The sequence below is a fragment of the Stegodyphus dumicola genome, chromosome 10 (assembly GCF_044657685.1).
Source record: "Stegodyphus dumicola isolate Sdum_Otavi_A_Nest chromosome 10, ASM4465768v1".
Taxonomy (NCBI): Eukaryota; Metazoa; Arthropoda; class Arachnida; order Araneae; family Eresidae; genus Stegodyphus; species Stegodyphus dumicola.
The window spans coordinates 123,142,615-123,158,474 of NC_140777.1; the positions used below are offsets into that span (position 1 = coordinate 123,142,615).

Below are 15,860 nucleotides of genomic sequence, written 5' to 3' on the forward strand. Positions count from 1 at the left end.
CCAAACGCAAATCAAATATTTGGGTCATGTAATCGGATCTGGAAAACATCAAGCCAATCCTGAGAAGATAGAAGCAATTTCCAGATTATCAAAATTGAAGACCAAGAAGCAACTCAGAAGTTTATTAGGTCTATGTAACTATTATAGGGACTATATTCCAAAATATTCTGAATTAGTATATCCACTTACTAAATTTACAAAGAAGAAGATACATGAGGAAATACCATGGAAAGAAAAGCACGACATTGCTTTCGAGGAACTCAAGAATGCTCTGATTAAAGCTCCATCGTTGTATACACCAGTTTTGGAGCAACCATTCATTTTACATTGCGATGCCTCACAAATAGGAGTTGCAGCATGTTTGTCACAAAATTTCAATGAACGCAATTATCCCATAGCCTATGCATGTCAGAAGTTAACTCGAGCGCAGCAATCGTGGTCTACTATCTTTACACCGACCATAATCCTTTACCTTACCTGACAAAATGTGCGCCGCAATCATCTAGATTACAACGTTGGGCTTTTGCTTTGCAAAAATATGAAATAGACATGAAGCATCTACCAGGAGCCAAAATGGGTAATGCAGATGCTTTATAGAAGGATGAATATCCTTTTTATTTATTTCTTTTATGGATCAAAAACATTTATGGACAATTCATAAAGAGTTTAATTTTGGTGGTTACATTAATTGTTAATTTTCTTATTTTCTTTAAAGCTTATTGCAAGATATATCTTTACTAAGTAATATTTGTAAAGTTATTGAAATTAGTTACTTACAGCAATTAGATGATTTAAGTGTAGCATTCTTAACAATTTAGAAGTTTTTCTTTAAAATGTACACTTGTAAGAGTTAACTCTTTTGTTATGCAAATGATGTAATATTTTATATTTTCTTTTAGTTGATTAGTATTTATAATGTTGAATTGTGAGCACCAGGCTTTGTTATCAGAATGTGTTTGAACATCTTGCCGGAAGGTGTAGTGCCTGGTCCTCCGAAACTGTAACCCTGAAAATAGGTAGCGCCCTCTAGGTGGAAAAAGGCTAAGTTGGAGACTGGCTTTCGGTGGGAGAGGCCGAATGCTCAGTATGTTCAGTGTGGTAATTTTCTATTATCTTATATATTTCTATTTGTACAAAGTGTATATAGTTTACGTTAATTGTGTGAATAAATTAAAAGATAAATCTGAGTCTATTAATTACGGCACCGGACACGGCTGGATCTTACAATTATATACCTTGTAAGTGACAAAACTAAATCTCCTTTATATGCTCATTTACAAAATCATGCTAGGATATCTATATATACCAAATTTATGTTAATTTTGTTTACTTCACATTACATTCCCCCCCCCCGGTTTTTGACACGTCCATACACACACACCAATGGACTCTATAACATACGAATTTTCCTCTCAAAGCCCATTTTTTTTTTTTTTTTTAAATCCTTTCCTTTCTCCTCTTAACTACTTTGGGCCATTTATATAAAAATTTTTTTTGCTCCAATTTTTCTTACAGGCCTTTTGAACTCGTATAAAACAATACGAAGTTCTTTTTACACTTCTCTGGAAAACGAAATTGCCCCCCTTTCTATATACCTTTCTTTCTCACCTAAGCTTGATTTTTCGCCCATTGGTGCAGAAAGACTTAGTGGGTGCAAAACAAGACATCTGTCTATTTTGTCTGTCTGTCGAAATGAAATGTTGTTGTCAATTGGTTGCTATGGCAACAGGAAATGTTAGTCTGTAAGTATACCGAGTTTAATTCAATCAGACGATTTAATATTTACATACGTTGTATTAATTTTTCATTATGGAGGAAATCAAGTTAGTAATTTGCAAGTTCTCCTTTAAAACTCGGTTAAATGGCTGAACTCTCAGTGTTATCTTAAATTGATGATTTCTTTGTACTATGCTAGTACCAAACATTGTCTCTTAATTGTATTTAATAGAAGATGAAGTATATTAAAATCATGTATGTTATAAAAGTTATTCTTTCCAGAGAGTAACAATCAATTTAAAAAGTTTGTTCTGTGTCATAAAATTTATGTAATAGAGAAATATTTTCATTTATTTTTTATATTTAGGAAATTGATTTTAAATTCAGTAATCTTAGTTAATTTTAAATTGAGTGATTTTAAATATAGTTCAAGCTACACTGGTAATATATGCAGGATATATGCTTGTGTATAGCTTGATCTATAAACCCTCAAAACAGATCACAAAATTAAACCATAACACTCATGTTAAAAAAATGCTACATTTAAATTTCTTGTATGTTTTTAGATATAAAAATCTAGATTATGTAGATAAGTGTTATTTTTATTTCAGTCACAAATGTAATTTCATAAAAAGAAAATGCTATGTCAAAAATAACAATTTTTAAAATAAAATTTATCATACATAAACTTTATTTTAGAAATCAAGCAAAAAATTAGAAGTCAAAAGAAAAATAGAGACTATATGAGATTTTACCATATTTAATTATTTTTTGAAGTGGAAAGCTCATTCGTGATATTTACTATTTTGTTGTTGGCACTTTTATATGCAAGTTAATTGTATTCAACTTATATTTCTAGTGTTATAAAATTCTATAAATTACTATATGTTGAAATCAAACTTTCACTTATACACAGAAGTACTTGTATATGAGTATATGCAGTACTCAGATTTGTAATATTATAGATATTCTCAATGTACTTTATATTCATGCATATGTAGTTTATAAATAATAATAATAGGAAGGATTCAGTTGTGAATTCTGATATGAATACTATCTGAAAATTATTAAAAAAGAAAACATAAGTAGATTGTTTAAATTTTCATTTTAACATGCAATTCTGTGTCAAGGTTATAGCCTGTTGAAGTTTATAATATGTTAGTTATGTTACAAGGTTGTAATGCATTATATACGCATACCACATGAACTTCATTCGTATTATTAGTTACAGTTTCTTAAGAAGCAGATTATTTTTTTAACTGTTGTTTTACAAAATAACTAAAATAACTACTATCAAACTCTGATGTGAATGCAAGCCAGTTATAATAGCCTTTAAAAGTATTTTGTAATCTTTTAATAATAATTTTTTGTTGTATATATAGTTTGAATGCAATATGGATAATGATCCTTTTTCATGTTTTCATATCAAAAATCAGACAAAATGGAATGTTTAAAATTTTTCCATTTTCCTCTGGAGTACACCAGCAGCTGAGCACTGATAATTCAACCTAGGTTCAGATCCTTGTAAACAGGCTAACTGCATGAGAGTTTTAATGGCTTTCTATTTCCTGTGAAACATCCTTTACATAAGCATCATTATCCACAGGCAGATGACCCTTGAGTTGCTTTGCCTTAATTGGATAATCTAACCTAACCATTGAGCTTTATATTCATATATTTATAATTTTTAATGTTTTATATGTACATACTGTAATGATTTTTATACTGGCTGTTAGTGAGGTAAACTCGTATGATTAAAAATTTTCTTTTGCTAAAATAGGCAAATTTAAATATACATATATATTTCTTATTTACTCAATCTCAATGAAATAGTGAACCTGCAAATGTAACACTTTTTTCCTAAAATGCTTTAATTATTAAATTAATAAATTAATTGCAGTAATACTTTTAATGAGTTATTATTTTTTTTTTCTTATTTTTTTGCCTAAATTGATTTTAAATTATATACAGTATATGTTTGTAATATGAATAATTTTCAGGTCTGAAAATGGTTCTTCAAAATGGTTACATGCACATTATGATCCACTGGCAACATTGTATACATTTTCTTCTTGCATGTGCTTAGCTGATTTACATGGAGATGGAGATTATAAACTTATTGTTGCTGATTTAGGAACTGGAACACATAATATGAAGCTTAAAGTATACAAAGGTAATTGAAAGCTTTCGTTGTCTATTTTATAGTTATATACTATTTTATTGTCTATTATACAAAATGTCAGATCCCAGGTACATGAAAATTCTGTGTATCTGAGCATAAAAATGTAATTGAGAAGAAAGCCAAATAAATAGAAATTTTGGTACTATTCTGTTATTGGGACCAGATTCAGAAATGTAGGTATATTTACATGTAGATATGTGAGTATTTATGTATGTAAATACGTATGTATGCACACACAGGCATGCATATATGTATAATGTATACCTATATAGATTTCTGAATCTGGTCCCGTTAGCAGAAAAGTACCAAAATTTTCAGTCTAAAATAATAAAAACAATCATCTTATTTATTATCAGCTTAAATATCAAAAGCTTATTGAAAAAATATACTTCAGATATAAAATCCGACATAATTTAGTAGGCTTTAAATATATAAAAGTACAACATCTTATTTTATTATGAAGTTCAGTTGACCATCAAACTTGGAGAATACCCAGCCAAACTTGTGCCAGTCATTCTGGAAAAAAATGATCAGTTAGATAATCAAAAGATGCAAGTTATAGATAAAGCCTACAAAAAAAAAAAAAAAAAAAAAAAAAAAAAAGAGTAAATTTTTCATGTTGCATTATTTATCTCCTTCATAAATCATTTCCATTAACCCATATTTTTCATGATGCCTAGATTTTCTAATTTGAAAATACTCCATTTTGTGCATTTCTGTTTAGGGAAAGTCCAAAATTTTAATATATTTTTCAAAATATGAGTTAAAGACAGATAAATAACAGTTAAAATGTGTCCTTTTCAAAAACTTATCCAACTTAATAAAAATAAATCAGATTTACATAAAAGCCTTATGCTTGACCATTATTGGCACTAAATAACACAAACCTGGTGACAGTTTTTGTTGTTTTGAGTTGTAGTCCTTCTATATTCTCTTTATGATAGCTTCATAAGTCTCTCATTTGCTTGATTTTTTATAAAGGAAAAAAAATGCTAAAATTTTAAAATACTGTGCTATAATAATACTTGAGCTTTTTGATTAGTTGAATGCTGGGTGGTTGACCTTTTACTTTATAAATAAGATTCATATTTCTTATCAGAGATTCATATTTAAATCAATATCTTTATCGTAAGTTAATTTTAAATAATCATTCATGAATACTTAGCTGTCTAAATGATTTGTTTAATTAAAATTTGGAACTGAGATTACTTTATTTGATGATTTTAGTTAAGAGTATTTTCTAAAGTGTAAGATTTTAGTTAAGAGTATTTTCAAAATTTCAAGAAATTTTGTTTATTAAATGAAAATTGTCATCATCTGGTAATGTTTTTATACCTTTGCAAAGAGGAACATTTTCTCGCTTAGAAGAAAAGATGCTAAACTAAAAAATCTATTTTAGTAGAATTTAGTGTCTATGCTTTTGAGAATTTATAGATATTTTCTTTACAGAATATGAGTAAATATTTTTTGTTCTAAAAATTGTGTTGAGTTTTAAATTATTAGCTATTGTTGATATTGCATGTATCTCTTAGTATTTCTGTGTTTAAGTATGAAATGTTTTTTCATTCCATGTCTAATGAATGCTGCAAATACATCAGTCCAAATGCAGATACCTATGTATTAGTGTAAATGCCTTTATAAAGTTTAATGTTTTTTTTTTTTTTATAAAAGAAAAAGAACAATTATAATTGCAAAGAATTATTTATTGCATGTATGTTTTGTTTTAATTTAGGTATTTATTCCTAGTTAAATAATCAACAAACCAATTTACAAGTGATTTTTTATAGGGAAGGGAGGGGTTTCTGGTGAAAATTTTGAGGTCATCTCTCTAAGAATATTTAAAAAACAATTGTTCCATTTATGAATTTTACAGCAACTATAATCCTACAGAAATTTTACAAAATTTTCTGTTGCAGGGAAATTTCACAAGCATATACGAGGGTTGGAGCAAAAGTCATGACAACTATTTTTTTCTTTTAGATATGTGAACGGATCACAAAACATATATCTGTCATGTGGAAGTTCTGCAGGCATAGTATGTATGCAGAACAACAGATGGCTCTGTGATAGCTTTCTGTGTGGTAGCGAGGGCTCTGAAATCAGTCAGTTGGTGAGTGTCGTGTGAGATGGAAATAACCAGTGTTGAGCAGCGCACTTACATTAAAATAGCTGTTCTCCGAGGGAAAAATGTGATGGAATGTCACAGTGAATTAGTAGAAGCCCTTTGGAATAATGCCCTACCATATCGTACAGTAGCACGGTGGGTAAGAAAGTTTCAGCAAGGACGTGTGTCAACCAGTGATGAGCAACGTTCGGGATGACCTGTGAGTGTGCCGTCATCGAGCACCTCATGGATGAAGACAGACGATGGGCGTTACTGGAGTTAGATAGGGCAAGTGGCATCGAGAAACGCACTGTCCACAGGATATTGCGTAATGAGCTACAGCTACACAAAATCGCTTTGCGGTGGGTACTGCATGCACTGACGGAAGTTCAAAGGTGGGTGTGCTATGCAATATGCTCCGACCACTTTGCATGCTGGCAACAGGACGGCGATCAATTCTTTTCACAAATAATCGTCATCAATGAATTTTGGGCCAGGGCATACAAACCAGAACTGAAATGTCAGTCCGTGGAGTGGTGACATCCTGGATCACCAAGACAGCAGAAGGTCCGTCAGAATCCTTTACCAGTCAAATTGATGGTGATCATCGCGTATGATGTTAGGGGTGTCATTGTTTGCCACTTTGTTCCTCATAGCAGAACAGTGACCGCACGGGACTACAGGGACTCATGTCAACTTTATGTGTATTGTGTTATTCTTTCGCACGGTGAAGGCCATATTGCCCTGTATACTACCGTAATAAATTCGTGTGTTACGATATTTCAGTGCTATTCATTGTCCACACATGTAGTTAAGACCTTGTCCTTTCATCTGTGTATGTCACATTTTCCAACCGGACTGGTATCTTCAAGAAAAAAAATAGTTTCCATGACTTTTGCCTTAACCTACGTATTTTAAGATTGAATAAGACAAAAAAATGAAAAGATTTGTCTGTAAAATTCATTGGAACTAAGAATACAAAAAACAGAACATATTTAAAAAAGTGATTTTGTTTGTTAAAACTTAAGTATTGCTAACGCACATAGTTGCCAAATTTTGCACTTTCTGAAAAATTATGTGACTTCTATAAGGTGGTTACACTAATACATAAGTGCTGACACCTATTAGTACTTTATGTTATTAACTAATTTAAGTCAGTTTATACGTATATGTTAGTACTATTATACAGTGTTTCAAGCTTCTACCATGGTTAATGACATAATTGACTGTCATTTAACATGAAGCATATTAATTCTGTAATAATTAGATATCACTATTCTTTTAATAGCATTTAAAATCATTTTGTAGGTACTCATTTGCTGTCAGAGCACACCATTATTGATCTTCCCACTGGTGTTGTTTCTTTTCATATGGATACTTGTGACCCACGATCCCCAGGTATAATTGTAGCAATAATTCATTATTTTGTCTTTGAACAATAAAATAAAGAATATAAATGTAATTTTATCACTTTTTAATTATTTATGTTTTGAAATTTGATAGACCCATTTTTATTAATTCTGTTATTAAGTTAATAATTATAATTTTTCTGCTATAAGAATAGAAATCTTTTAGTATATCTATTTAATTTTTTTTCTATATTTTATATGCATTTATCTTTATTATAATATTTAAAGTGTTAAATTATTTTAATTTTCTACAAAATACTCACTAAATTTTCTTCCCTGGCACATTAGCAATAGCTGTTGCATCTGGTGCTCATATATATATTTACAAGAATATGCGTCCATTTTACAAATTTACTTTACCAGCTTCTAGTGTTTGTTCTTCAGAAATGGAAGCATGGAATCAGGCAAAAAATGTAAGTTTGTGAGAAATTAAATTCAGATTTTTTTCATAGTGAAATAGATTTTTTTCATAGTGCAGTAGAAATCGAATTATATCACTTATAAACTTATAAAAGGACTAGTTGTTTTCCTTATTTCTTTTCTTTGCCCTTTATGAGTTTTTGTACTTACATATTATCCCATCAACCATGAAACTGCCAATAAACAGTGTGCTTAATCATCAGTTGTGGATAAGTGTGTCATTTTATGTAATTCCAATTGATTCCAAATAAGCCACTTTTTGCTTTTATGAACAAGGATATAAATTGACTGTTATTGCTGTACTTTATTCTTGCATTAAAAAATGAATTTGATGGCTGTAAAATCAAATTTGTGACTGCTCCATTTCATTTAAAACTGGTTGAGAAAATTAACATGTGTTGAATGGAGGAAAGAATAGCTTAATATGGCTAACAAAATAATAATAGATTAGGGCAGTCATTTGCAGGAAGTTTGTATTCACAGTTCTAAGTAAAGCTTCTGTTAAAATTGGAGATCCTAACAAAATGGTAGCCTTTTTATCAAGCAAAAAGATGAAGTGGACTCCACAGCAGTGGCTATTTGGTGCACTATGCAGAGAGACTGATGACTATTTATTGTAAGAGTTTTAAATAGAATAGTGGTTCAGAGTTCTAAAAAAAATGATTGGCACAACTTTTGCGTGATCTCTCCTAGTGTTCATGGTTTGATGGTTGTCAATTTTCACGGTGAATGGGATAATACATTAGTACCCAAATTTCATTTTATGTATTTTGTGCTTAAAATAAATTTTCTCTTTTTTTATCAAAACATGATAACTTAACTGGAGAAAAAGTAATTCTGAATTTAAAGTATCTGAAAACAGGTACCAAAAGTAAATCAACTCAATTAACGCACACTAACAAAAGAAGCAATATATTTATTAAGTTTGAAGTCTTTTGATGAAAATACAATGAGTTTAATAAAACCTAATAGATAAAAGACCATCATGTCCTATTATTCTTTATATAGGCTAATGGCCTATATAAAATATAAAAGGAATTTCAGATACTGCCAAAACATTTTTCACTCTCAAAGTTTCTGGTAACTTTAGATGTTACAAGGAACTTTGGCATTGAACTGATGGACAACAAATTGAAAATATGTAATTCTGTGAAAATTATTACAATCTCTCTATATAAAATTTTTAGCATATTGCAAATATGCAGTTCTGTGAAAATTGTTACAATCTATATATATAAAATTTCTGGCATTAAATACCACGCAACAATTATCAGATACCAAACTGCAGAAGGGCATTCTGTAAGCATGCAGTTTTCTATGACTATAATAAGAAAGTTGTTTCTTTCAAGGCAGAGAGATGTGATAAAACAGTAGGCACAATTAATTTTATTTTCTTGTGTATCTTACCCCCTCTCCCCCCAAGATGAAAATATTAATAATATGTTGTGGAAGCTAGTTATCTGGGCTGAGCAAAAACAAACAAACAAAAAAGTACTGGGTATAAGGAATGAAGTTTCAATGGAAGGTAAAACTTTTCCATGTATAGTGCAAAAGAAAATGCAAGAGTAGAACCTGTATAAATCATATTGTCAATAGTGCTCCATATAATAGCTGCTGAAAGGAACAATTAGAAGCTGTTACAGGTACCAATTAATAACTGTGCAATACTTTAGTATTCAAACAAGAAATATGCCAATATGTATTTCATATATGAATGAATTATGAGTATTCAAAACAAAATTAACACTTCAGCCAGAGACTTCAGCCATAGCTTCAGATGTCCTGGTGAAATCATATGCAGTGTGCTCCATTGGTGGCTGTGTGAGATAGTTCTTTTGCAGCCATGAGAACAGCTCATAGGTGACACTGAATGTGTAAACTCTAATTTTAGAAGAAAGACTGGCCAATGTGGTCTTCTTTGATGATTAACAGCCAATGTTTGTTTCTCTACAACTTTTACAAAGGAAACAGTACCATTACTACATGCAATGCATATAAGGCTAATCATCAAATTTCATTATCCAGCATAAATAGCATATGCTCTTTCTTGAATAAACCAAATCCCCTTATTTGTAGCTCACATGCTGTTTACAGGTGAAGTGCGATTTTAGCAGTATGGTATCCTCAACATTAAGAACATATACGGCATTTCTTCATATATTCCTCATGTATTTTTACTAATTTTATTGTCTGAAAATCAAGAGGGGGAAATTATATGTATAATTTAATATCTGAAGAACACGGAAGAACATAAATGAAGTAAGAACATAACAAATGAAAAGTGGTCATGGAAAGCTTTGGGTTTGATTATGGCAGAGGATTCAAGGAATATCTGCCTAAGGTGAGAGATGCCTTTTGTGGAGGACTTTTTAATAGTAGTCGTGGATAAACTATAGGTAAATATCGTGGATAAACTATAGGTATATTAATTCTTTAAAAGAAACCTGAATTCCAGTAAAGGTGCATAGTAATATTAACGTTACAGTATTTAATAAGATATTTTCATTTCTACTTCACTGTAATTTGAATTTCACCTTTTCTTATTGTTGTCTTTGCTAATCCTTAGACCAGTGGCGTAGCTAGGGCAAAGGGGGACATCTGTCCCCGGGCACAGCATCCAAGGGGCTCCAAATTGATGCAACAAAATTTTTTAATGAAATGTTTTCCATTCTTGGCACACAGGAAAAGGTGCAAATTCTTCAATTCCCCGCGCACTGGGAACTCTAGCTACGCCCCTGCCTTAGACCCAAATCATTCATAAATAATTAGAGAAGGTGAATGTTCATCTGTCTCAGTTCAAAGACTGAATGTCAGTTCATGTTTGCTTTGCTGTGATGGGTTTGTTCTTGTATTAGTCTGTCATAAAATTCACAGTTGGAAGGGGAAAATTTAGCTTGACCTTTGTAGGTGATTTGCGAGGGTTTATCTTTGTTGGTAAGATGAAAACAATCATTTTAAAATGGATGTATCATTTTAAAATTTAGGAGAATAATAAATGTTTCTCTGAATTAAGGAAGAGGAAAATTATTGTATACACTCGTGTAACTGTTGTGCTCATGTAATGTTTGCACCCCAACTTTACAGATAAAATTTATGTAAAAAAGTGACCCGCACAATGTCTGCACCCCAAAAACTAAAGAGTTTGTTACTTTAAAATATATATTTTTTTAACATCGCCTTTTCCCCTTTAGTCAATAAACACCTTTAAAGAAAGAATATGCATTTGTTTTATCTTTGGTTGGTGCCAGGATAGAAAGCAGAGACTTTCCTTGCATTCTGGTGCAGCTGTTATTTAGTCATAACATCAGCGCCAGCAATCCAGTCGGCAGATGCGATAATAAATGAAGGCAGTCCAAACAGGTTTTCACCATACTGGCTTCCAGGAAATACTGTTTTGTAATGAAATTACTTTCCCCTCCTTCCTCCTTGGAGCATTCACATATTTCAAGCTTTCTCTTTTCATTCATATCATTTGGAATTCATGGTAGTTAGCATGTAGCGTGCTTGAAATGGGAAAATACAGCAGCTATACAGTGGCTTTTAAACTGAAAGTCGTAGATTTGTGCAGGAAAATGGGAAAAGAGCAGCAGCAAGAGTATATAATGTGGATGAAAAGTGTGTGCACAATTGGAGCAAACAGCATGATCAACTGGCAGCAACAAACAAAACAAGACATGCTTTTCGTGGTTCAAAATGTAAGTTTCTGAACTTGGAAAAAAAAGTTGTTGCATATGTTCGGGATATGCATGCTCAAGTGTACGCAGTAATTTGGGAAATGTGTCAAATAAAAGCACTTGCTGTGGCACGAGACAAACACATTTATTACATTGCAATTTAAGGCGAGTGAAGGCTGGTTGCGGCGAATGATGAGACGAAATGGATTTTCATACAGTGCATCAGAACAGATATTTTTTTAAAGTAATGTATGCAAGATATTAAAAAAACCAACATTTATTTATTTGTGTAAAAGTAAATATTAAATTTGCAAGTGTTAGTTAATTTGTGCCTTTGTAATAACGTTTACATTATCAACACTCGTCACATATTAGTTCGCGTATATGTGACGAGTGTTGATAATGTAAACGGGTACTTTATATTATATATGTGGATGGGAGAAAGTGAGCTTGTAAATTCTAGGTAGCAATTAAACAACTTTAAATTTTATTACTTATGCCATTTTCTTCCACTTAGAACTTAACTTGGTTGTTTGGAATGAAATTTACACCCAAAATTACTCACGAGAAAAGTCCTTCACAAAGGCATCCCTTCCCTTAGGTAGCGGGCTTTAGTCCGCTCGGCTGCATGTGTGTTTTCGAGATTTTCCACGTGTGTAACAAATATGCAGTATCTTGTAGATGCATATGTGAATACAGTGGGTGCAGCAAAGGTAAAATCGCTGAACACTGGTAGTTTGGTCCAACTTTTGAATCCCGGAGAACGAAAGCAGTCTTGCTTGCTAGTAAACTATAAAAATTCATGTACAGTGAATAATTTTGTAGCATGGAACTTGCATAAGGTTTTGAATTTATCATGTCTGACGTAGCTTTAAAATGCAAAAGTGTATAGTCCTATAAAAAATAATTTTAAATAAGAACATGAAAATTGGATATAAAATGTGATACAGAAAAGCTGATATTACAATTTATTAGAAATATATGAAAAAAGTAACAAAATGTATGGTTACCCCTGACTCTTCATGAAAGCTTCACAGCAATTTTTCATTCTAATTGTCCAAGAGTGCCTGTGGTAACAAAGTGTATTAATGCCGAATAACACTTTTGAGCTTCTGGAAAGTGCTAGGTGGAAGATGCAGTGATGCTAGTCAGCTTTCCAATGTGTCATACTATTGGATTTAAATCCAGAAATTAGCGGCCATTCCATCCACTATATTTTCTTGCCCTTAAGATAATTGGTCAATAGTGCAGTTTGATGGAGATGAGCATTGGGAGGAACTTATTATTGGATGCACTGCCAAACTGCTTGACGTAAGGATCAAGAACTTTACCTCTTTGTATTTCAGTATTCATAGTTGCACTGGTAAGAATTTGTAGTCCAGTGCAGCCATTCGAAACTATGCCTGCCCATCCCATGATCCCACCCCCTTTCTACTAATGCTATTGACAGATGTTTGCAGGTTTAATGCACATGTTTTGCTCCCTGCAGATTATAACATGTCTGGAATCACTCACCCTTTTTCAAACTTCTTAGATCAAAATAGTGAGACACAAATCAAGGATTTGCCTGATTATAGCGGTTTTTTATGTATCTTGTCACTAATAGTATATCTGAATAGTTGAGTATCAAATCCCATTGCAGCTAACTTCCGTGCAATCTGAGCTGATGTCACTTGTCCATTTCAGTACTGTCTAATTATCTGCACCTTTAAAAATTGAAATTACTTCTTATGAAGTATGATATAATAGTTGATGTCAGAAACTCATATTTTTTTAATTATTTAAGCATTTTATTGTAGGAATTATTATGAAGACTGTTTTATTTGTTTAACTATTTAAAGCCAATAAATCGAATGGTATGCTTATTGAATGTACACAATTAATCAGGGGTACTGATATTTATTTATGCAATTGATATTTCAAATTGTATTCTTAAAATAAATTATAAATTATGAATAGAACAGTACCTTTGGGCCGTAAAAATTGTCAAATAAATGTGGTATGATTGTCAGTGTGTTGGTGATTTTTCATGGGAATGCAGATTCTATTTCTTTTAGCAATTATCATTCAAATAGCAATCCTGAAATCTATTGAGGCATATTATAAGCCCTTATCTGTTTCTCTGCATATAAGATCAGCATCTTTAAACCATTTCCATATCCTTCACATGATGCTTTTGGCTATTTTAAGTTTTTATAAGCCTGTACCTGTGTCTTTCCTGCTTCCATTCTTCCAATTATGCACCATATTTCACAATCCATCAAATGCTTTCTCAATAACATGTCTAATCTTCCGCATAAAAATTATTTTTTCAATTACTTTCACAATCCTTAGAATTTGAAATATCCTTTGCATTTCTTTCAACGCATGCCGAAAGAATGGGCACAAAAATTTGCATACCTCTGCATAGGAAAAATGAATCTCATTGCATAACATGCTAACATTACTTTGAAGTACCAACCAGCTGCCTTTCGTTGGACGTTATAGAATTATTATAAAGTGTCTTTTTATTGTTATTTCTTTAGTTTTTCTACCATTAAACATTATAATACGTCAAAGAAAAGTGTATATTTATTATGAGGGAACTGTGAGTTTTGAGAAGTGTTTAAGCTGTAGTTTCTCATTATAATTTCTCTACATAATCACTCATTATATCAATATACTTACGTGTTCTGTGCTACAATTTATTTGCAATCATGTTGTAGAATGATTTATTCTGCAATTCATTCTACTAAATGATAACATCAATGACATCATTATCCATACTGAAAAAAATTTCCTCAAAATTAACTCTTTACAGCAGAGAATAAATAAAAATTTGACAAAAATCATATGGGGGGGGGGGAATAAGGTGAATGAGGAAGTGATGTGAAGCAATAAGCAACTGAAGTAGCTTGTGCAATTGGAGCATAGTGAGAAGGCATATTATCTTGATGCAGAACAACTTTTTTAATTTTTCCTGACCTTTTCGCCATATTTTTTTCTCAATTTGTGTATCAGACTGAAATGATATTTCTCATTGGTATTATTGATAGTGCAACCTTTTGTCAGAAAAATCAGCCAAAATTACCCCTTCTTTTTTGTTCTGAAGTAAAGTTTCTAGGCACTAGTTGATACAGCACTGTATTCACGGACAGTTCTTGATGGATGATTTGCACAGATTTGGTTGAGATATGCAAATGTTCAGACGAGTTTTTCATATTCATTATTCATTAAAAATAGTCCATAATCATATCCAGAACAATATTAATTTTTTGTGCAATTTTCATCATTGTATGTCCTTTTTATAGTTCATACCAAATGCTTTTGCAATGGTATTTGCATTCAACAACATACCGTTTACAGCTGTAAATATGATGGCGCGTCATTTTAATATGCAGCATGTCATGGATAATTTTTATTGCAGTGAATTTTTCTGACAGTAGTACCAAATTAGAACACTATCAACCATTCTTTTCTGTAACATTTCTTTCATTTTCCACTTGAGGAAAAACAGAGTAGAAAACATATCAAAACAATGTTTAGTAATACACAAATTTGTGACCAACTAGCACTACTTCTTTCCACCCTTACTATATAGTTATCATTTACGAGGAGCAACATAGCCAATACTCTTCAAAACCTGACCCTGTTGGCAGGTGCTTATATCGACTATTTTTGGAGCCAATGATGGTTGTCACATGTATCTGAAATATCGGTATCTCTATACTCACACTAGTCTTTTTTTATTGCTAATTCATGAATTTCTTCTCTTGCTGTATGTCTTTAGAGGACATTTTTTACTTATGTAGCTCATAAAATATCCTTCTGGAGTTATGATTCAAATTTAGAAATCTTGTTTACAGCACACAGATTTACATAAATTTTTATAGTAGGCATGTCTTACATAGCACTTTTCAGGTTTGAAAATAACTTACCTCTTGAATTACACTAAACATTTAATCAGTTATTATTTCTTCTACTGAAAGTTCTCTTTTCTTCTTTCTTTCTTTCTTTTTTTTTTTTTTTTTTAATGAAATAAAAGGTCTAAAAATCATATCTCATATTTTACAATAATATTATGTAGTAAAAGTATTTTCTCTATAATATTGTATAAACAATTCATATGACAGTTTTATGTAGTTGAAACACTAATTCATGATCTGTTTCATAGCAAATATTGTTACATTATTAGATTGAATGTAATTTTTTTTTTTTTTTTTCAATTGCAGGTAAAGTATCGTTAATAGTTTTTGTATTAATTGTTATTCTTTGTGTAGCTTGCATTGTTATTGCTCAAAATAATGAATAACTATTATTTTATAATACTTCTTCATTAAAAGTAAATACATCTTCACAAAAAGTAGTTATGTGTC

At 31.3% G+C, this 15,860-nt stretch overlaps 1 protein-coding gene across 4 annotated transcripts in view; it reads left to right on the forward strand.

Annotated features, from left to right (window-relative positions):
• The first annotated feature begins 1,662 nt into the window (after nucleotides 1-1,662).
• BBS1 (Bardet-Biedl syndrome 1) overlaps nucleotides 1,663-15,860 on the forward strand; it is a 177,076-nt gene continuing 162,878 nt past the window's right edge. For 2 of the 4 annotated variants that reach the window (XM_085825486.1, XM_085825490.1), the window contains exons 1-4: nucleotides 1,663-1,742; nucleotides 3,717-3,889; nucleotides 7,311-7,400; nucleotides 7,700-7,824. In XM_085825486.1, coding sequence (XP_085681612.1) covers nucleotides 1,693-1,742; nucleotides 3,717-3,889; nucleotides 7,311-7,400; nucleotides 7,700-7,824 — 438 coding nt within the window. In that variant the 5' untranslated portion in view covers nucleotides 1,663-1,692. The other 2 variants (XM_085825489.1, XM_085825488.1) reach the window with 2 other exon arrangements.